The sequence below is a fragment of the Myotis myotis genome, unplaced genomic scaffold (assembly GCF_014108235.1).
Source record: "Myotis myotis isolate mMyoMyo1 unplaced genomic scaffold, mMyoMyo1.p scaffold_m19_p_6, whole genome shotgun sequence".
Taxonomy (NCBI): Eukaryota; Metazoa; Chordata; class Mammalia; order Chiroptera; family Vespertilionidae; genus Myotis; species Myotis myotis.
In genome coordinates, this window is record NW_023416368.1 from 99,795,522 (window position 1) to 99,817,219 (window position 21,698).

The window sequence follows — 21,698 nt, forward strand, 5'->3', positions numbered from 1 at the left end:
CACTTTGAATTCTCCCCAGTCCGGTGACAACTTCCTTCTCGCCACTTACCGGTGCCAGGCAAACACCACGAGGCTGGAGCTCAAGGTAAATGTTCGAAGTTACCTTTACTGGAAAGTCTGAACTTTGTTTTTTTGTATCGGTATATTTTACAACATAAGATATAATTTCTTTGCATTAAATTTCTCCCTGAAATGAGTCATTTTTGAGTAACTTTTGAATACTCTCTTAGGCTTTAATTCAGCCCAGACCACTCTGTCTGCTGGTGTCACTTAACCAAGCAGCGTCGCTGAAATTCCCAGCCCTTCATTTCCTCCCGCTGGGCATTTGTCTTCTAATTTTCTCTTACGGAAAGTTTCAAACATGTAAACGTGGGGACCCCAGCCCCCCGGTGTCCCCCTCGCAGCAGCCTGTTTATCCTCTCACTCTCACTCTCCATTGCAAAGCATTTTGAAGCAAATATTTTGAAGGCTATTTTATCATTTCACTTGTAAATACATATTTTGGTGCATATGTTTAAAAGATAACGCTTATTTTAAAAACATAACCACAAGCCCTAGCCGGTTTGGCTCAGTGGATAGAGCATCAGCCTGCGGACTGAAGGTCCCATGTTCAATTCCGGTCAAGGGCACATGTCCGAGTTGTGGGTGTGATCCCCAGTGGGGGGCAGGCAGGAGGCAGCTGATCAATGATTCTCTCATCATTGATGTTTCTGTCTCTCCTCTCTTCCTCTCTGAAATAAATTAAAATATATTTTTTAAAAAAACATATAACCGCCGAACCGGTTTGGCTCAGTGGATAGAGCGTCGGCCTGCGGACTGAGGGGTCCCGGGTTCGATTCCGGTCAAAGGCATGTACCTTGGTTGCGGGCACATCCCCAGTAGGGGGCGTGCAGGAGGCAGCTGATCGATCTCTCTCATCGATGTCTCTAACTCTCTATCCCTCTCCCTTCTTCTCTGTAAAAAAAAATCAATAAAATATATTTTTTAAAAAAAACAAAAAAAACACATATAACCACGAGAAAACATAACGTAAGAAAAATTACGTTATGTTAGTGAAAAATTTCACTAACTTCTTCTTAATCCTCACTGGAGGCTGTGTTTTATAGGTTTTAGAGAGAGGAAGGGAGAGAGAGAAACATCAGTCTGTTGCCTCCCGTATGAGCCCTGGCTGGTGCTGGAACTGGCAGCCTAGGTATGTGCCCTAACCGGGAATCCAACTGCAGATCTTTCGGTGCACAGGACGGTGCAACCAGCTGAGCCACCCAGCCGGGATGATTTTTGTTCCCAAGGATTTTTTTCATTGATTTTTTTAGAGAGAATGGAAGGGAGGGGGAGAGACAGAGAGAGAAACACTGATGTGAGAGAGATCAGTGGTTACCTCCCACATGTGCCCCGACCAGGGCCGAGGACCGAGCCTGCGACCGAGTTCCATGCCCTCGACCAGAATCGAAACCACGGCCCCTCAGTCCACAGGCTGACGCTCTACCACTGAGCCAAACTGGCCAGGTCAGGTCGTTTGGTTTTTGAAGTATCTGTATTTTCCTACTACCTGGATTTTTCTGGTTCCATTCCGGTGATATCATTTGTTACTATTTATTCTAGAGAAAATCTTTTAAAGTATTTTAGCAACATAATTACTTCTATAATTAAATATTGATTTTAGCACAGGCTGATGCTCTATCCCCGGAGCCAAACCGACCAGGGCTAGAGCACAGTGTTTCTAAATGGGCTCGGGTAGTACGTGGCAATGCGTGTTTTTTGGAATGGTAGACAGATGGCCTGAAGACGTGTGGGTTAATTTTGCTTTCCCCTACCAAAACCTTCCTTTACTCTAGTGATAAAAAGTAGCTGTTTAACAGAATGTCATTATTTTCTTCAACATATTACAGAAGAGACGAAGGCCTCCGTGCTTGAGTGCTTGTGTTGACCGTTCTAGAGACAATGCTGACATCGCTGGGTCAGTCTCATTCTCTTTCCTCTCTGTGTTGAATCAGATCCGCTCCATTGAAGGCCAGTACGGCACGCTCCAAGCATACGTGACTCCAAGAATCCAACCCAAAACCTGCCAGGTCCGCCAGTACCTTATCAAACCCCTTTCACTCCATCAGAGAAGCCACAGTATCGATCGCGACAGGTAGGACCAAGGCAGGAGCATTTACGTTTAGGGCATTACATGATGCAGAGACACTTGCCTATATTTTTAAAATGTGTTTTTATTGATGTTTTGGAGAGAAAGGAAGGGAGAGAGAGACGGAAGGAAGGAGAGAGATCAGTGTGAGAGAGCAGCATCCGTCTTTTACCTCCCGCACGCGCCCCACCAGGGATTGAACGTGCAACCTGGGTGTGTGCCCTGAACTGGGAATCGGACCGGTGACCTATCTGTGCCTGGGACGGCGCTCAACCAACTGAGCCACACCGGCCAGGGCAGCTTGCCTTTCATTGTCGCGGTGTAAATTCTGGTAGAGGTGTGTCCATTTCATTGAAAGGCTGTGGAGTGGCATTCCTGCTGATGCTAGGCCTGTGTCTGCTGCCGGAGGCTGCCTGGAGCGGCACTTCTCTTTCGCTTGGACCCGTCCCGCGATCAGCAGTCACCGTTTCGCTTTTGCGCTTCCTGTGAACGGGCCTTTGGTGCGTTGGCCTCAAACATCCTATTTCCTCTCTGTTCCACCTCAGGAAATCCTCGAGCCATTGACAGCGCTAATCGGCTGTTTCCCACTTCCCCTATAGCGTAAGCATCCTCCCGCGGGTAGCTTTTCACTTCCTGAAGGGGAGAGGCATGCTGAAACGGAGAAGGGGAAGACATGGGGCACTGAGTACTTCCCTGTGCCTTGCATTGTGCAGGGGCGTAGGTATCGTTCAGGCCGTACAGCAAGTCAGGTGGCCGTGTCTCCATTGTACCAATGAGGCCGGGAAGCCTGGGAGAGGCCACTGGCTGACATAAGAAACGGCTGTAATGTGAGCCCACAGCCCGTTTTCCCGCGCAGCCTGTAACGGTAAAGGCGGTGATTTAAACAAGATGCGAGGAGACGTGTCCCTAAGGGGTCCTCTAAAGCATTCAAGAGGGTAGGTTCTTTGGGTGTGTCTTCCTGCTCCGCAGCCGAAGTTGCGGATGGTGTGGCATGGCGTGCGGCGAGAGCAGCACAGGGGAGCGAGCGGCCGGCTCGGAATCTTGCCTCTGTTCCTGTGTGACTGTGGGGGACATAACATAATCTCTCTGGGCTTTGGTTTTCTTATCTGCAAATGAGACGGTGGCCTGGATGACCTCAAAATCTCTTCTAGTTTTAGGTTCCTTATTTCTGTGTCTTCTCAGAATTCCTCAGAGCCTTTAATTCCACAAATTTACATTTTTAAAATCTTTATAATTATCCACTTGATTTATTTAAAATCTATTTCACTCCCTTGTATGTGTGTGCGATTTCACAAGATAGAACAAATCATTCCACATCCCTGCAAGATAGAGGTACTACCCCTCCCTGGCCCCGTGGCCTGCAGCTGGTAAGCCGTGGAGTGGGTTTCAAGCCCTTGTCCATCTTACTCAGAAGCCCAGTCCTGTGCTGTCACATGACCTCATTATTTCTCTAAGGAGATTCTTGTATATTTTGATAGTTTGTACAGTAGGGGTATTAGGTGAACTTTTAAAAAATGAAATATGCCTGAATAAACTGGATTTTATTTGTAAAGATGTTATAATAAAAACAAGCTATTTGTCCGCTGGCTGGTAAAAGCAGAGGTGTAGATACTCTTTCTTTCATGAAATCGGAATGTTCATTCATCGGATAGGTAAGATTAATCTGAGAAAAATTAAACAAATGTAAAGAAGTTTATATTTGATTAGCTGTTATTGCAGAATTCTGTTTGTTAATGTGTTGTGTACATCAGATACACTTCCGCACGCAGATGTGTCCTCTGCTGTGAATTACAGGCCCGTGAACACACTGACTTTAACGGGCCAGTTCAGTTTTGCGGAAGTTCACTCCTGGGTGGTGTTTTGCCTTCCTGAGGTTCCCGAGAAACCTCCGGCCGGAGAATGCGTGACATTCTACTTCCAGAACACCTTTCTGGACACACAGCTGGAAAGCACCTACAGGTAATGCAGCTTGTTACTGGTTCACAAGTGTGTGGGGAGTTTTAAGTATGTTTTTTAATTGATTTTTAGAGAGAGAGGAAGGGAGAGGGAGAGAGAGAAACATCAATGATGAGAAAGAATCACCGATCGGCTGCCTCCTGCACGCCCCCTACTGGGGATCAAGCCGGAAACCTGGGCCTGTGCCCTGGCCTCTTGGTGCGTGGATCCACACTCAGCACTGAGCTAAGCCAGCCAGGCCACAAGCGTTTTGCTATAAATGAGCTTCTACATTTTCTTCGTTTTAAAGCAGGAACAATTTGTAAATAATAGATTTGAAACCTATACTATTCAAGAGAATTTATTGAAAAACAAGCAGAATTAATGAATTTTTAAAAATGATTGAATAAAGATTCCCATGGCCCTGGACCAGCAGCTCAGTTGGTTAGAGGGTTGCCCTGTCGCTCCAACGTTGCGAGTTTGATCCCTGGTCAGGGCACATGCAAGAGTCAACCAATGAATGCAGAAACGAGTGGAACAACAAATCAATATTTCTCTTTCTCACTCCCTTCCTCTCTCTTTGAAATGAATAAATAAATTAATTAAATTAAAAAAAAAGGAATAGCCCTAGCTGGTTTTGCTCAGTGGATAGAGTGTCGGCTGCGGACTGAAGGGTCCCAGGTTCGATTCTGGTCAAGGGCATGTACCTTGGTTGCAGGCACATCCCCAGTGGGGAGTGTGCAGGAGGCAGCCGATGCATGTGTCTAACTCTCTTGCCCTCTCCCTTCCTCTCTGTAAAAAATCAATAAAAAATATTTTTAAAAAAAGAAATATGCAGAAGTTACTTGATGAAACTTTGAAATGTTATTGACATAAAAGACTTGAGATTCAATGGGGTAATTAATATATTGCACAGTCCTCAATAGGAAGACACTGCAAGTGTGACAGTCCTTCCCAAATGTATGCAAAGAGAGGAAATGGCTCAGAACTTGGCAGCTGAGACCATGAGGCTTTTGAAGCCGGTGTGACGGGAGGGGCCGTGGCTGGCTGCACGCCTTGCCTTCCCTCCCGCTCCTCTGCGGGGCTCCCTCAGGGCCTGGTCTGAGCACAGAGCAGCCGACCTTCCTCTCCTTCGCTCCTCTGCTGAGCGTGAGGTGACTGCCTTCTCTCGGGATTTCTCCTCTGTCCTCTGAGCCTCACCCCACTTCAGCTGTAGCTGTTCTTAGTTTGTTTGATCTTTTGTTTTTTGTTTTTAATTTTGTTTTATGTGGAGGGGCTGGGTGGCTTCTCCTCTCCTGGTCTCTGTTCTTAGGGGTTCTTTTCCTAAGCAGGTTCTTGAACTGTTCTGCTTCCCAGCTGAGCTGTAGCATGCTGATTCTGGAAACTGCCCTTTGGGAGCTGGAGCTCTCCGGAAATCTAACTGGTTTTAGATCAGTCCTCGGAGCTGTTTCACTGTACCTTCCAGGACCTCATCTGTGTCCAGACCTGGAACAATGAATGGCGCCTGTTTGAAGTCCTACAGCGAACCTCACGCTCAGGCCTAGCCGACAGTTCCACGTGCCTGGCATAGTGCATGTTTTTGGCCTATGTGCTGCCGAGGCCAGCAGCGCGTATGTCTGTGTCATAGCATATCTTTGCCCTTTACCACTCTGCATCCTTTAATATTCGCCCCTTATCAGTCACACTCTACTTATTCTTCAAGGCCCAACTCACAGCTACGCTTTCAAGTTTTTCTTGATTCTCTTCTCTATTCCCATGGCATTTTATTCTTACCTTCCTTAGGTCTTTATTGTTATTTATTTGAAGTATATAATAATGTTTTTATGTGAGCTTGTATCTCTAAATTGGACTATAAGCTCCTCATGGGCAGAGTCTATTTCTTTTCTTTTAATTTTTGTATTTTTATTGATTTCAGAGAGGGAGGGGCAGGGGAGGGAGAGAGAGAGAGAGAGAGAGGGGAAGGAAGGAAGGAAGGAAGGAAGGAAGGAAGGAAGGAAGGAAGGAAGGAAGGAAGGAAGACTGATTTGTTGTTCCACTTATTTATACATTCATTGGTTGATTCTTATATGTGCTCTGACCAGGATCGAACCCACAACCTTAGAGTATCGGGACAATGCTCTAACCAACTGAGCTACCCAGCCAGGGCCAGAGTCTATTTCTTAATTATTTTTGTATGAACCCTCCAAGCGCCTCACACCTGGCCGAGCATAGTGGTTCTCAGTGCGTGTTTTTAGGGATCTGAGTGAAATGCGTATGTATGGAGGGAGCGGCCCTACCTGGGTGTGACTCTTGGCTCTGTGACCTTGTTGAGATTACTTCCCTCGCTGACCTGTAGTTCTCTCTTCTGAGGAGTGGCAATAATAGCCCATGTTCACTGAATTGTGGTGATTAAAAGAAAACAAGCCATGCAAGTCACCCACAGGGCCAGGTGCTGTGTGTTAAGTAGTAAATATCATCAGTTAAAATTAAAGACCAGTGAAAAGTCTCATGATTTCTAAACTATAATTGGGATCCAAATTGTATGTATTACTCATCTTTCTAGAAGAAAGAAGTCAGTCTTTGCCTATAACCAGTCAATGCAAACTATTTGTGTGTATGAAAGCCAAACCAGAGGGCACATTAAATGATGAAAATGGTAGATGTTAACTAGGAAACGGAAATGTTTGGTCATCAGAAAAAAGAACCAGCACAAAGGGCTTAACCTGGAAACGGGAATTCCCAGCGCCTGTACTGTGAGAGCGCAGCCCTGGGCCTCAGGACCTCAGGACGCGGCCAGCGCCCTCACTGGCGTCACGGAGGTGGCTCTCCCCGCTGCGCGGCTCTGTGTTGTCCCCTGGGCCGTCCTGTGCAGCCTGGTGGCAGCAGTGCCATCCGGCTTCGTATCTTGTCAGCTCCCATGGAGTCTCTCTCCCACTAGTTCCAGTAAGAAAAGTCCCAGGATTGAGTGCCATTGCTGCGCCGTGACCTGCGTGGTCCGTGGTGTGGAATGCACTGCTAACCGCTCCTCCTGAAGTCCCAGAAACGGGCTGGGCCAGGGCCAGCGAAGTCCATGGGGTGAGAAGGTGAGAGAGAGGGAGTGGGTCCTGCGACGGTAGACGTGGGCTGGATGCCCCGCGGCCTGACCGACAGAAGAGGCTACTCGTAGGTTTGCTGTCCGCCTCAGGATGCGGCTGTGGGCATGCTGTCATGGACGTGAGCACATGAGAGAAAACGTACCCGTGCAAGTAAGCACCTCCAGTTCACATACATGAAGGCTCAGCTGTTGGAATTTTATTTGTGAAAACACAAAAGCTGTTTTAAATGAAGGACATATTATGACGTCACCTATCTTTAGGAGACATATCTGACAGCTTAAGTTTTACAAGTATGTCAGAACTTGAATTAATATAACAGTAAAAGTTTACACATTTAAATATGCTTTCTATTAATGAGATGTATATAGAGAGAAATCTATAATCAAATGAAATTTAAACACTAGTTACAAAATATGTATTAACTGGGTGTATTTCCTTCTAAAGCTGTCTTTTTAAAAATATAAATTTTGTAGAAAAGGAGAAGGAGTTTTTAAATCTGACAACATTTCAACTATATCCATCCTAAAAGATGTGCTCTCTAAAGAAGCTACAAAAAAGAAAATTAACCTCAACATTTCATACGGTAAAGAAAGAAAAATCTTTTTTTTTTTTTTTTTTTGGTTGTTGTTACAATAAGAATGTTTCTAATCAAAATGACTTTCTAACTGCGTCTGGCTCGACTCCTTGTAGAGATCAATGAGATGTCAGTTAAGCACACTCTGGCGCTCATCCACCCAAAGCTGGAGGACCAGCTGCTTTTGGCTAAGAAAGTGCAGCTAATTGATGCTTTAAAAGTAAGTGTATGTGTCTTGGACTCATGATCATTATTCTGTTGTGATGGGATTTTTAAAGTTGTAAAGACTTTAAAGCTACACTGGCTTGAATTTAAACATTAAGTGTCTTCTGTTTTTAATTTAAAATAAGGAATTGCAGGTTCATGAAGGAAATACAGACTTCCTGATACCAGAATATCGCTGCATTCTGGAGGAGGCAGAGCGCCTGCAGGAGGAGTACAAGAAGCAGCCGGCACACCTGGAGAGGCTCTATGGTTAGTGGGCTGTTAGAATACCTGCCATGCCTCTGTTCTCCTGGCTGTTTGAGAGAAGCTGGGCAGGGGAGAAGCAAAGATTACAGCAATCACGAACCTATGACAGCCAATTTGTTGCTTACAATATTAATTTTGTCAAGTTTGTTCTAATATTTACTATTTTTAAATACTTTCTTATTGATTTCAGAGGGGAAGGGAGAAGGGGGAGAGATAGGATGAGAGAGAGTCGTTGATTGGCTGCCTCCTGCACACACCCTACTAGGGATCGAGCCCGAAACCCAGGCAGGTGCCCTGACCGGGAATTGAACCGTGACCTTTTGGTTCATGGGTCAACACTCAACCACTGGACCATACCAGCTGGACCTACTATTTAATATTTTTACTCGATAAAATGCAAGTAAAATTAGGAAGTAAAATAAGTTTGATGCAATAGACTTACATATATGAAGGAACCTCGTGTGAAATGAATATAACTTATGAAGCATTATAGTTTAGGCTATAATTCACACCAGTAATTTTCAGGCTTTGTTGCTATTGTGAAAATCAACATGCAACATTTAATAATTATAGCATAATAAGGGATATATATGTGCTATGTCAACCCAAAACTCATTTTGCTTTGGTGGTAGAAATTGGGTGTTTCACAGACTACATTGAAAGAGAGCGGGAGTGGGTTGGAAGGAGGAGCTTAAGAAAACTTTTGTTTTGCCATCATTACATGAGATCTGTGCATAGCACGCCAGTTTACCTATAGCATCTTCGTAATCAGGTGGCATATTTAATCCTTCGCACAGCTTTGCAAGGTAGATGATGTCTCCATTTCTCATTTTTAAGCGGGAAGTCTGAGACCAAAGCATTTGCTGTCACATGGTAGGAAGCGGCACAGCCTGCAGGGCCTCCTCGCGCCCCGCCTCTCCCCCGGTGCCTGCTTTTTGCTCTGTGTCAAGTCTTCTGTAGTTAATTGGTGTCATCAGCCTACCTGACCCTTCAGCCTGCGCAATGAGTTCATTTTATACCCAGAGACTTGCTCACAAGCTGTAATAATAAGACCTAATATCTTAGTATTTACTAACTGGCAGGCACACGATCGTTCATCCTTATAGCCGCTTAGCAGATGCATCGCTCATCACCAATCCAAAACCCAGAAAGCTTTGAAAAGCAAAGCTTTTTCATAATTAATTTTGCATCAAATCTGACCTGGTCTGAATTAATGTAATGGCAGAACTTCACTTAAACTGGCATGAGGTTATTTACAGTCTCTTTTATTCCACTTAGTGTGGCTGCTTATCCATGTATTTTATTGCAGAAACGTTGCTCTGTTTACCCCTTGGATGTTACGCCATCTATGCTGTATTCCTTTTATTGTCTTTCTAAACTGAAAAATTCTCAAATATCTCTTGTAGCTGGGGTTTTGGATAAAGGACTGGCAGCTTGAGTTAACCCCATTGTACATATGAGAGAACTTACAGGTGCAATAATGTGCCCAGGTCTTTGAACCTAGAAATGTTTGCCTTTAGGTCAAATCCCAAGAAAGGTCCACATATACTAGTAGATGGAAATTGAGTTAGTTAGTTAGTTAGTTAGTTAGTTAATCTCGCCCAAGGATATTTTTTCCACTCCTTTTTTCAGAGAAAGTAGAAGGGAAAGAGGGAGGAAGGGAAGGAAGGAGAGAGAGAGAGACATAGTTTGGTTGTCTCCCACACAATCCCAAACTGGGGGCAGGGAGCAAACCCGCAAACCAGGTACATGCTCTTGACTGGGAATCGAACCCACAACCCTTTGGTGCACAGGCTGACACTCTAATCACTTAACCACACTGGCCAGGGTGGAATATTTTAATCTAAATAAACCTGTTGAGAACTGAATCTCTACAGCAAGCATGTCAAACTCAAAGGCTAACACGGGCCCAATAAACAAGGTTTAAGTGTATGTGGCCACAAAAAAACAAAAGCTTCAATTTTCATAGAAACGTATGTTTATTTCGATAGAGACCTGCTGAATACAAAGGGCTGAAATAAATGAGTCATCATTAACATAAAATAATACATTTTAATAAAAATTAATATTTTTTCTTGAACATTAACTTACCAGACACGGAATAACTACACTAATTAATAAGCGTAACGCAAATAAACCTATTTTTCCTTGTTCTCTGAAAGTGAAATATTTCCTATTACGCACACCCAACAAGTCAGTACAAGACTAATGACGTGGCCATCGGCCGCTAAAATATTCACTGCTGGTATTAGTGGAGAGAAATGGTGCGCCTGTGCGTAAGGGAATGAATGCAACACGATGATAGTCATCAGTCATTAGTGAACGTTGTAGTTCGTTATTAGTAATTATGTATAACAGGATATTGTAAAAATTAAGTTATGAAATTTTTATGAACACGTTTCTTACATACCGTTATATTGGCTAGGCTGCAAAAATATTCGTTGTGGGCCGCATGCGGCTGGGCCGCGAGTTTGACCTGCTTGCTCTGCACTATGTCATCTGGTCAGCCCGAGTGAAAGGCAAACACCTGTGATGCCCTGTGTGCCAAGAGCATTTCAGAGCTGGTCCGCAGTGGACTGCCTGAAGCCATAGCCACAGCCAGTTGTTAAGAGAGTTATTAGCCAAATGATTTATATTTTAAAACTTGCCTTAAAATCTCTCCAAAATAAGTATTTTTTAAAGCACCAACCCTTTTAGATTTGTTTATAAATAATGGAATTACAGGTGATTAGAAATAGATACCAAGCGATCATTTACTTTCATTAAATACTGTGTCATTAATTAGAACTACTCAATGACAGGAAATTAACATTTTCTTTATAGGGATGATCACCGATCTTTTTATAGATAAGTTCAAGTTCAAAGGCACCAATGTAAAAACCAAAGTACCTCTTTTACTGGAGATTCTGGACAGTTATGACCAAAACACACTGATTGCTTTCTTTGATGCTGCATGAAAGTAAGGTAAAGTTCTGGGGAAGTTGTCTCTTTAAATGAAAATGTTAAAACAGAACTACAAGCTAACTGTGCATACTTTATTTCAAACTACAGGCCGGTGCACAAAATTTGTGCATAGGTGGGGACCCTGGGGGTGGCCTGCGGAGATTGGGTCCTAGCTTGCACCCCCAGCCCCGCAGCCCTATCTGGCACCCCGCCTTGGCCTGGCGCCACCTGCTCGCCTGCTCCACCATCCCGCCGCACTCCCACTGTCATCAGGGCCGTAGGGGCCGGCAGCACCTCCACTGCCGCCCACTGCCAGCACCATGTCATCAATGGCCGCCATGTACCGTGCCGCTCCCTGGTGGTCAGTGTACGTCATAGCGAGCGGTTGAACTTCCGATCATTGACTGCCGGAGAGACAATAAGCATATTAGGTTTTTATTATATAGGATACTTTTAAATATTATCTAAAAATATTTGAGATACTTGATTTTTTTTAGTAATGCTTCATTTCTTTTGATGAATGCAACCTTTTAAAAATAAATAGCATTTTTATTCTTAACACCTTTCGTACCGCATAGAAATCTCTAAGACATACGCCAGGGACTGCACGTTTTTGGGCAAACTGCACGTTATTTAAATCATCATAACTACAGATCATAATGCACTTTAGGTGTTGTTTTTCAATAATTATAACATTTTTATTTACAAAAGCAATTAAACAAACAATTAAAGTTCCTAGTACTTTTTTAACGTATGGTACTGCGTAAAACATTTTCTAAAAGCGCCAGGAACTTGAAGACGAAGACTATTCGAATGACCAAAATACAATGTAACTGCAATGCTTTATGGGTCCGTGCAATGATATAGTTTTTCGTAGACTGACCTGCACGGTTTCCACCAATGAGATCGCTTCATTCGCTGTGGACAGGACAGTGTGTTGACATCTAAGGTCCTTAACAGATGGCGTGCGAAACAGGAGAAAGCTCGTGAGCGGCAGGAAAGGTGTTAAAATACAAGTAGAATGATTATAAGGGATTTTAATGAATTCTTTTGCAAGTGGTGTTTTAAATTTTATACTGAAAAATAATATTTGAAAAATAAAAATATATAGTGTGTGGACTAAAGTAGGTTTACAGTTTGCATGGAAAATTGTAATAATAAATAACAACACAAGACCCCTGCCGCTGTGCTCAGTGGTTGAGTGTCAACCTATGAACCAGGAAGTCATGGTTTAATTCTGGCTCTGGGCACATGCCCAGGTTTCAGGCTCAATCCCCAGTAGGGGGCGTGCAGGAGGCAGCTAATCAGTTCTCTCATTGATATTTCGATCTCTCCTCCCTTCATCTCTGAAATCAATAAAAATATATTAAAAATGTAACACAAGAATAAACTTGCATACTCACAACTGTAAGCCTACTTTTGCCCCACTCTGTATTTAAATATTTAAGCTCCTCCCAGTGTATGTATAAACAGCTTTACATTTTTCAGAATGTATTTATATTCGTTAACTCATTTGACTTTCACAACATGTTATTTTCTCAAATCATATAAGAAAGCTCCTTTTCACTGAGGTTAAGTGATGAAGAGGGCTTGCTGTTATTTTGTAAATCGGGGACTAGAACCGCATTTTGGTGCCTGGTTTGTGTCCTAGTTAATTATGTAGGTCGCCAGCCAGTGGATATAACCTACCAATTATTTTTTCTAGGAGTTGAGATTGATTTGCACCTGATTTCATTCTTGCTTGATAATGAGCATTGTGACCAGGTTGTTTGGTATAAAGTGTGGACAGAGATGAGCAGTGTGCACAGACGGAGGGTGGGGTGGTTTAAGGTGACGCTCTGTAACCAGTGGTTACCGAGTCTCCGAGTGACTAGTCAGGAACAGGGGTGGCTTCCTGGCGTTTCTGCACGAGCATCCACCATTTCCTTCATATCATGTGTGAAGGGGAATAAGACTTAAAGGCTCTGGGGATTTTGTTTATTAAACCTAATTGAGATTGATTCATATCCGAGGGGAGTGTTGTATTTAAAGGTTGCTTTAAGATGGCATAAAGATTATAATGGAAAATAAGCTATTTATGTTTTTAAGAAGGGCACACCCATGAATTTGTCAGAAAACATGCTTCTTAATTATATGCCATTATATCTGTTATGTGTGAGCCTGATTGTATATTAAATGTGGAAATTCGTTAAAGGCACCTATCTCTAAGAGTTTTATTTTAATAAAGTCATACATTTTACTATATCCAAACAACCTTCATTTCTGAGTGGAACACAGTTCTATGTAGGTCCCTGGGTGCTGTGTACTGGCGGTCGGAGCTGCGGGGGAAATGGGAGTGAATGGCCGTCTAGTGGAATTTCGCGCAGAACATTCCTATCTGTTACACAGATCGACAGTAGTTCAAGGTGGCACCGCCTATTAATTGCCTCTTCACTAGGAAAATGGAAAGGCTGAGGCTGAAGAAACACCTAAATGGTAGATGACAGTCTGCCACCGCAGCGGGAGCTTGTAAACATCATCTAACCCTGACAAGTGCATGACATGCAGATACTAACAAGGAACAGGTCAGGGAAACTGGGACTGACGTGACCGAGACCAGCGGCCAGTGAGGGCCCGGCCAGTCAGAGCTGGGGAAGCACGTCCTGGCCGCCGCTCATCGCTGGCATCTAACTGGCCCGCGGCGCGGAGTCGGCCCGGCGGGCTCCGTTAAAGTCCGCCTAAAGCAGGCCCCGCCCCGCCCCGCCCCGCCCGCGCAGGCCCCGCCTCCCGCCTAAGGCAGGCCCCGCCCCGCCCGCGCAGGACCCGCCTCCCGCCTAAAGCAGGACCCGCCTAAACCAGGCTCCGCCTCCCGCCCAAGGCAGGCCCCGCCCCGCCCGCGCAGGACCCGCCCCCCGCGCAGGCGCTGCCCTCCGCCACGCCCTGCCACGCCCCTGCTGCTCTGCGGGCGCTGCCGCCTTCACTGCGGCGCCGGGTCGCCCGGATGACGTCACGGGCTGCGGGCCTTGCCATTGGCCCATTTCAATAGTCGCGGGCTACTTGAACTGCTCGAACAGCCGCCGCTCCGCGGGCAGCTCGCTTGATTTCAGGGGTCGCTGGCCCTGCACCCCGGCCGTGCCTGCGCTTTCGCAGCTCTCGGCTCTGGGCGATCCCGGCGGGCGGCGTGCGGGCGGGCCGGGCTGCGGCGGGCGCCCACGGCGGGAGCGTCCTCAGCGCGGCCGGTCGGCGGGAGCGAGTGCACGCTGCTTGGCGCCGCCGGCGGACCCCGCCGCGGCCTCGGAGCAGGGATGTTGGGCTCCTCTGCGGCCCGCGAGGCGGGCTCGGCGCCGCTCACCTTGCAGCAGACGGCGCCCCACGAGGACCAGGAGAACATCAACCCCGAGAAGGCGTCTCCCGCCCAGCAGCCCCGCACCCGGGCCCGGCTGGCGGTCCTCAAGGCCGGGAACCAGCGGGCCCCGGCGCCGCCGCAGAGGCCCAAGACGCGGCGGGTAAAGACGAGCGTGGTTCTGCTCGGGGCTGGGCGGGGAGAGGGGCGAGAGGGCGCGCTGGGCTTGGGGGAGCGCGCTGGGCTTGGGGGAGCGCGCTGGGCTTGGGGGGCTCGCTGGGCTTTGGGGGAGCGCGCTGGGCTTGGGGGGCACGCTGGTCTTGGGGGAGGTCTGGTCGGCGGCCCCCGATCCCTGGTTTCTGGCGCGTTGGGATGCCGCGGGGAGGTTCTCCATCGCCCTCCGGCCGCACCGCATGTGCTGCCCGTCTGCTCTGCTCTCTGTCGGGTTGTTTTTCTGCAGATAATGGGGTCAAACCAAGCCCTGCCGCATGCGTGGGCTTTGCCCGCCACCACGCCTCACTCTTAGCTTTTAAACCCTAGGACCTCCTGCCCCCTCCCCCTCCCGCCAATAGAGGGAAGTTAGGAGGTCACCTCTACTTCAGGAAAGGATATAAAAATACTTTGTTTTTGGTAAATGCCGCCATTTTCCCGGATTTGCTCTGTTGCTCCACCCCGGGGTGAACGTGGTGCACCAAGTTTTTGCCGTCTCTTTCCTAAGCTTGTCATCTTTTGGGCCCTCCGTCCCTCTTGTGGCCTTGACTGGTTTTTCATATTTACGCTCAGTAAGACTCGCTCTAACCTTTGTAGACGTGCCTGTGGCCAACTGAACCACCCCTTCTTTTCCTTGACTACCCCCACTTCCCCGCCTGGATTTTGGCCCAGGAAGTGTCTTTTCCCGATGGAGTAGCTGGGGGTACAAGCCGCGGCCAGACCCACAGGGGAAGAAGGCCCGCCTCCCTTCGATAAGCCCAAAGCCCTCACTGGCTTCTCTTTAGGCTGCACCTCTGAAGGACCTCCCCGTCAACGATGAGCGGGTCATTGCGCCTCCCTGGAAGGCGCACGGCAAGCAGCCCGCCTTCACCATCCATGTGGACGGGCCGGAAGAGCCCCAGAAGAACCCAGGCGAATCGAAAGAAGCAGAGTGCGGCCATGTGCTGGCCTTTAATTCCGCTATGGCTCTACCTGAGCCCAGGGAACCGCTGGTCCCTCTTGATTACCCAATGGATGCTAGTTTGGGTAAGTCTCACCGAACCTCCGGATCAAATCAGTGTCATCATGACTGCTAAGTAGGTCGGGTTAGTGACATTTTGCATGGTAAGGGATTATCTCATCTCATCCTGACTACACAGTGAGTTAGGTTTAATGTCACGGGTTTAGAAAGGGCGTGACTTATCGCAGACCTCACAGCTCATACATGACCCAGTGGCCCAGAGACCCGGATCCAGAGTGGGTGCTCCTTCCAGCGCACTGCCAGCCTCGCAGTTTAACTGGATCTCCACCCCTGGTTTTCATCGGACCCTGGAGATGCCCCCGGGGTGGGGAGAAGAGATTTCAGTCCTGTTCGCTCCAAAGACTCCCGTGGTGCCTTCCTCTCCAGCGAGGGCTGTGTGAGCGTGCAGCTTGACCTGCCCTGACACCTAAAGCTCTGCCGGCTTTAAACTGTTTCTGTGAGACCAGTCTGAGCCGTCCTCTGGCACCAGAGAGGAACGCTGTCCTGTGAGTCGGTCGAGCCACAGGTATTCGTCCGTAACCCCTGTAGAGAGGAGCAGATCTAGGCAGCTGTGCCCACAGTGGACTGCTCCTGTACCGCGGGGCTGTTGAGTCACTGGACAGCTCACTAAATCCAAACTCGTTTCACTTTTTTTTTAAATATATGTTATTGATTTTTTTTTTACAGAGAGGAAGGGAGAGGGATAGAGAGTTAGAAACATCAATGAAAGAGAAACATCGATCAGCTGCCTCCTGCACACCCCCTACTGGGGATGTGCCCGCCCGCAGTCAAGGTACATGCCCTTGGCCGGAATCGAACCTGGGACCCTTCAGGCCGACGCTCTATCCAGAGCCAAACCTGTTAGGGCAAACTCGTTTCACTTTTAGTTCTGCTGGTGAGAGATGGTCAGGAAAGTCAATTGGGATTAAAATAATTTATGTGGCCCTAGCCGGTTTGGCTCAATGAATAGAGCGTCGATCTCCAGATTGAAGGGTCCCAGGTTCAATTCCTGGTCAGAACACATGCCAGGGTTGCAGGCTCAATCCCCAGTGGGGGGCATGCAGGAAGCAGCCGATCAACGATTCTCTCTCATCATTGATGTTTCTATCTCTCTCTCCCTCTCCCTTCCTCTCTGAAATCAATAAAAAGAATTTTAAGAAAAATTGTTTTTATCTAAAATTTGCAATAAATTTTAACCTCACGGTGAACCTTGAAGTGAAAACAATAATGGATGATATTCTTTGCTTCAAAAGATAATTTAAAATTGCAAAAGATGAATCACTTGTTGAACGTAGTGTTAGCCCTGCTTCTGGCAATTGCCTAGATTCTTCTTCAAATACATCAGACTTGGGGGGTCTGCAAATTCTTAGAGCAAATCCTGTGTGTTATCTTAGAACTTGGGTTTTAATCCTGTCCTAATGGAACCACCGTGCCACTGTCTCGAAGATGAGTGATACTCTAACATAATACCTGATCCTCATACTTATGCTCCTGTGATTGGCCTATCAGTATTTTTTCTTGTTTAGTAAATTCATTCTAAAGCTAAGTGGACAGGTACTAAAACCAGAGTGAAGTAGGCTGTATACTTTGTCCTCGGTGAAATAATTGCTTTGGTAGTGTGGACGCCTATAAAGGCAATCACTTTTGGCAATTAAATAGAAAATTAAACGAGGGCCCTAGCCAGTTTGGTTCAGTGGATAGAACATCAGCCAGCAGACTAAAGGGTTCAGGTTCGATTCCTGTCAGACACATGCTCCAGTTGCAGGCTCAATCTCCAGTAGGGGGCGTGCAGGAGGCAGCCAATCAATTATTCTCTCTCATCATTGATGTTTCAATCTCTCTCTCCCTCTCCCTTCCTCTCTGAAATAAATGAAAATATGACCAAAGAAAATTGAACGAGGAACTTAATCGTACTTTTGAATTCTCCCAGAGTCGCCACACGCTATGGACGTGTCCATTGTGTTGGAAGAGGAGAGGCCAGTGAGTGTGACTGAAGTCCCGGACTACCACGAGGACATTCACACGTACCTCAGGGAGATGGAGGTAAGGCCGCAGGACCCACTGCCATCCTGTTGTTTACTCAGTGGGTGGGATGGCGTTGGTGAGCGTTGTTAACTGCCCGTGCTGTACCCCAATGCTGTACTTGGGCTTCTAGCATATTCTAGCTGCTTTGCTAGCGTAGAGTAATCCAACTGCATTACCACTGTGCCAAGTGACTCTCTCCACAGATTAAATGTAAGCCTAAAGCGGGCTACATGAAGAAGCAGCCGGACATCAACAACAGCATGAGGGCTATCCTCGTGGACTGGTTAGTGGAAGTCGGAGAAGAGTATAAGCTACAGAACGAGACCCTGCACTTGGCTGTGAACTACATCGACAGGTTCCTTTCCTCCATGTCTGTGCTGAGAGGGAAACTTCAGCTGGTGGGCACTGCTGCCATGCTGCTAGCCTCGTAAGTCAGCCTGGTTCGTTCGGCTAACGGATCGGTACCTTTCTACGTAGGGAACTAACCCGATTTTAACAGTGTGACAACATTACACAAGGCAGAGTCGGTGACTACTTCCGTGGTGACAGGTGTGGGTGAGACTTGCCTAACTTAGGACATTACTTTTCCAGATCTGGGTCACAGGGTCCCTTGTTGAATGAACTTGTGGACTGGCTACATTTGAATACCAGATTACAAAGTTTTAAAGTGTGGTCCCTTCCCTTCAAAAGTGCTTTCCAGCATATGAGCAAACTCTCATTAAGACATGAAAACTAAATTTTAAAGCTAAAAGATAAAATGTTTATTTTTCTAAGGAAGTTTCCTAAATTTTCAGTTACCTGGTGTCCTTGAGCATTGTTCCTGTCTTGGGAAGTCTCATGCTTCTCATTTATTTCCTTTGACTGCACTGGGAGAAAGATCTTAAAAGTCCTTCATTGATCTGGGTCTTCTAATTAGCATTTACCCAGTCTCCACAAAAACAGGCAATTGGATTCATTCTGTGTGATCTGCTATAGCAGCGGTTCTCAACGTGTGGGTCGTGACCCCTTTGGGGGTCGAACGACCCTTTCACAGGGGTCGCCTAAGACCATCGGAAAACACACAGATAATTACATATTGCTTTTGTGATTAATCACTGCTTTAATTATGTTCAATTTGTAACAATGAAATTGGGGGTCACTACAACATGAGGAACTGTATTAAAGGGTCGCGGCATTAGGAAGGTTGAGAACCACTGTGCTAGAGGGATTTCAGAATTGGGATATTCACGCTTGCTTCTCTTTTAGGACTGATTTACTTAAAACTTTTTTCCTTGTAGAAAGTTTGAAGAAATATACCCCCCAGAGGTAGCAGAGTTTGTGTACATTACAGATGACACCTACACCAAGAAACAAGTTCTGCGAATGGAGCACCTCGTTCTGAAAGTCCTTTCTTTTGACTTAGCGGCACCAACTGTCAATCAGTTCCTCACCCAGTACTTTCTGCACCAGCAGCCTTCCAACTGCAAGGTTGAAAGTTTAGCGATGGTAAGTTCATTTTGTTGATGCAAGATTGTTAGGTCACAATTAGGGACAAGCCCTGGTTTTATTATGCAGCTCTGGTCAAGGGATTTAATATTCCAGGGACAGATTCATGCTGGAGTATGGAAGAAAGACTACCATTGGCAAAAGATAATAGAAATAAAGTCTTGGGAAATGGTAGCCAGAAGATTATTTTTAAAGTTATTAAAAGTGCTCTGGCTGGGTGTCTCAGGGGCTTGGATCTCGTCCCGAACACCAAAAGGTTGGGGGTTCAATCCCCAGCCAGGGCACACACTTGTTTTGAGTTTGATCCCGTCGGGGCACATAGGGAATACAACCGATTGATGTTTCTCTCGCATAGATGTTTCTCTCTCTCCCTTCCTCTCTAAAATATATAGTATATTTTATTTGGGTGGGGATTATAAAAAGTTATTAAGAGGAAAGAGGAAGATAGTGAATGTATCTAAAAGACGAGGCGATGGGAATTTTTTTCCCTGTGGTTGCTCTACAACCAGTCTTGAGGGGAAAATAGGTCAGAAGGCAGAGATGTGGTTTGAATTCTAGAGCTCTTCTGACTATAAAGCGTATTACTTTTCATTCCAGTTTCTGGGAGAGTTAAGTTTGATAGATGCTGACCCCTACCTTAAGTATTTGCCGTCAGTTATTGCCGGAGCGGCCTTTCATCTAGCACTCTACACAGTCACAGGACAAAGCTGGGTATGTATCACATCATCACACACCTACTTTGGGTCTTAACCGCTTTTGCCATTAACTGACTGACCTGGGAAACTGTTCAAGTTTAGGCGTGTTTGTTAGGTGGAAAGCTGTGTTGTTGCTTGGATTTCAAAGGTGTGCTGAAAGCATTGCCTCCCAACCTGCTGCAGGGAAAGTAGTCGAACTCGATCCAAGTCAGCATAAAAGTGTTGCAGTGCTGGCTTAGAACACTGGTAGACTGTCAGGTGCTGTTAGTACTGAAACGGAACTCCAGCTCAGTGCCAGCTGTTAACTTGTGTTGCTCCTGAAATCAACTCCGCCGTGTTCCGCTCCCTCTGCAGCCTGAGTCTCTGGCACAGAAGACTGGCTACACCCTGGAGAGTCTGAAGCCCTGCCTCCTGGACCTGCACCAGACCTACCTCAGAGCGCCGCAGCACGCGCAGCAGTCCGTCAGGGAAAAGTACAAGCACTCCAAGTAAGACGTGACATTCAATCAATGATGAGAATCGCTGATCGGCCGCCTCCGGCACACCCCCTACTGGGGATCGAGCCTGCAATCCAGGCATGTGCCCTTGACCAGAATCGAGCCCAGGAGCCTTCAGTCCATAGGCCAACACTATCCACTGAGCCAAACCTTGTTGTTAATCCTCACCAGAGGATATTTTTTCCATGGTTTTTAGAGAGTCAAGGGAGGGGGAGAGATGGAGAAACACTGATGTGAGACACATTGACTGGTTGCCTCCCACATGGGCCAGGACTGAGCCTATTACTGAGGCACATGCGCTTAACTGGAATGAACCCGTGACCCTTCCGAGCAGCCAACGCTCTATCCAGAGCAACCGGCTAGGGCAACAGGATTTAAAGGAGCTGGCTTTCCCAGGGCCGTATGGTTCCGAGATCCATGGCATTTGACCTTTATGAAAGGGTCCTCAAATTGGGCACAGCCTCCGTAGGGGCTGTCTGTCCTGGATTTGAGGGAGAAGAGGGAAGGGGCATGCGTGTATGTGTTTTGTCATCATTTGCTTACTCAGGTAGAAGTAGCATTTTTTAGTTCCTAGTATATTCCTTCACTCAGTGAACGTTTACTAAAAGTGGATTTTTTCCTGCTTACAGGTACCACGGTGTTTCTCTCCTCATCCCACCAGAGACACTACATGTGTAACAGTGAAAGACTGACTTTGTTTTCTAAGAGTTAAATCAACGTATATGTGTACAGTTTTTAAAGTTTTAATTTTACAATCATTTCTGAATACAGAAGTTATGGTCAAGTACAAATTATGGTCTCTATTCCTTTTTAATGGTTTTAATTTGTATATCTTTTGTACATGTACTAGCGTATCTTAGATATGTGGCTGATTATGAGTGGTTTTGTTAAAGTATTAATGATGCCAGCTGTCAGGATAATAAGAATAAGAATTAATAAATTGATCTGGAAAACTTAGTTTGTAAGTCAATTTTAATTTGAGGTGAAAATTTGACTTCAGGGTTTCACCGAAAAGTTAATTTCTCCGATGGGGACTGGAAAGGGTTCTCCTGAAATTTAAAAGACTTCAACTACCTTATAGTTTCGGGAAAACAGACAGTAGTTCTGACCAGTTGCTGGCTCGCACAACCCAGGTGTCGGGAGTGGATATGCTTGCTGACCAGTCGTGGTCCTTGGTGCACGCCAGGGAAGGCCCTCCACTCCTCGCTCACCTGGACGCTCACCTGGACACGGCTGAAGTGGCAGTTACTTAAAACCTGCTAAGTTTTCCAGAAGGTTGGTCAAGAGCATAATGTAAAAACGAAGGAAGTGACTAGATTTTATAATGGATTTGTGAATA

At 46.3% G+C, this 21,698-nt stretch overlaps 2 protein-coding genes across 4 annotated transcripts in view; both read left to right on the plus strand.

Moving 5' to 3' along the window:
• BBS7 (Bardet-Biedl syndrome 7) overlaps positions 1–11,645 on the plus strand; it is a 45,347-nt gene extending 33,702 nt beyond the window's left edge. Inside the window, exons 13-20 of one of the 2 annotated variants that reach the window (XM_036314998.1) lie at positions 20–85; positions 1,995–2,134; positions 3,923–4,087; positions 7,611–7,720; positions 7,828–7,931; positions 8,062–8,185; positions 11,006–11,146; positions 11,234–11,645. In XM_036314998.1, coding sequence (XP_036170891.1) covers positions 20–85; positions 1,995–2,134; positions 3,923–4,087; positions 7,611–7,720; positions 7,828–7,931; positions 8,062–8,185; positions 11,006–11,139 — 843 coding nt within the window. In that variant the 3' untranslated portion in view covers positions 11,140–11,146; positions 11,234–11,645. Of the gene's footprint in view, positions 1–19; positions 86–1,994; positions 2,135–3,922; positions 4,088–7,610; positions 7,721–7,827; positions 7,932–8,061; positions 8,186–11,005 lie in introns of both variants that reach the window. The other variant, XM_036314999.1, reaches the window with a different exon arrangement.
• A 2,548-nt stretch (positions 11,646–14,193) lies between these two features.
• On the plus strand, positions 14,194–21,316 carry CCNA2 (cyclin A2). 2 transcript variants are annotated; one of them, XM_036313432.1, is made up of 8 exons: positions 14,211–14,610; positions 15,443–15,683; positions 17,588–17,700; positions 17,886–18,109; positions 18,960–19,167; positions 19,765–19,878; positions 20,217–20,350; positions 20,989–21,316. In XM_036313432.1, the coding sequence occupies exons 1-8, from the start codon at positions 14,410–14,412 to the stop codon at positions 21,035–21,037; spliced, it is 1,284 nt and encodes a 427-aa protein (XP_036169325.1). In that variant the 5' UTR covers positions 14,211–14,409; the 3' UTR covers positions 21,038–21,316. The 2 variants fall into 2 exon arrangements, with proteins under 2 accessions (XP_036169326.1, XP_036169325.1); XM_036313433.1 differs by lacking the exon at positions 19,765–19,878 and having other exon boundaries at positions 14,194–14,610.
• Positions 21,317–21,698: the final 382 nt, after the last annotated feature.

What these genes read in the sequence shown, in the direction of transcription:
- CCNA2 (XM_036313432.1), top strand. Translation starts at nt 14,410, where the DNA reads ATGTTGGGCTCCTCTGCGGCCCGCGAGGCGGGCTCGGCGCCGCTCACC. An exon ending in GCTGCCATGCTGCTAGCCTC is followed by an intron (nt 18,110 to 18,959) that starts GTAAGTCAGCCT and finishes TTTTCCTTGTAG; the next exon opens with AAAGTTTGAAGAAATATACC. An exon ending in CAGTCACAGGACAAAGCTGG is followed by an intron (nt 19,879 to 20,216) that starts GTATGTATCACA and finishes CTCCCTCTGCAG; the next exon opens with CCTGAGTCTCTGGCACAGAA.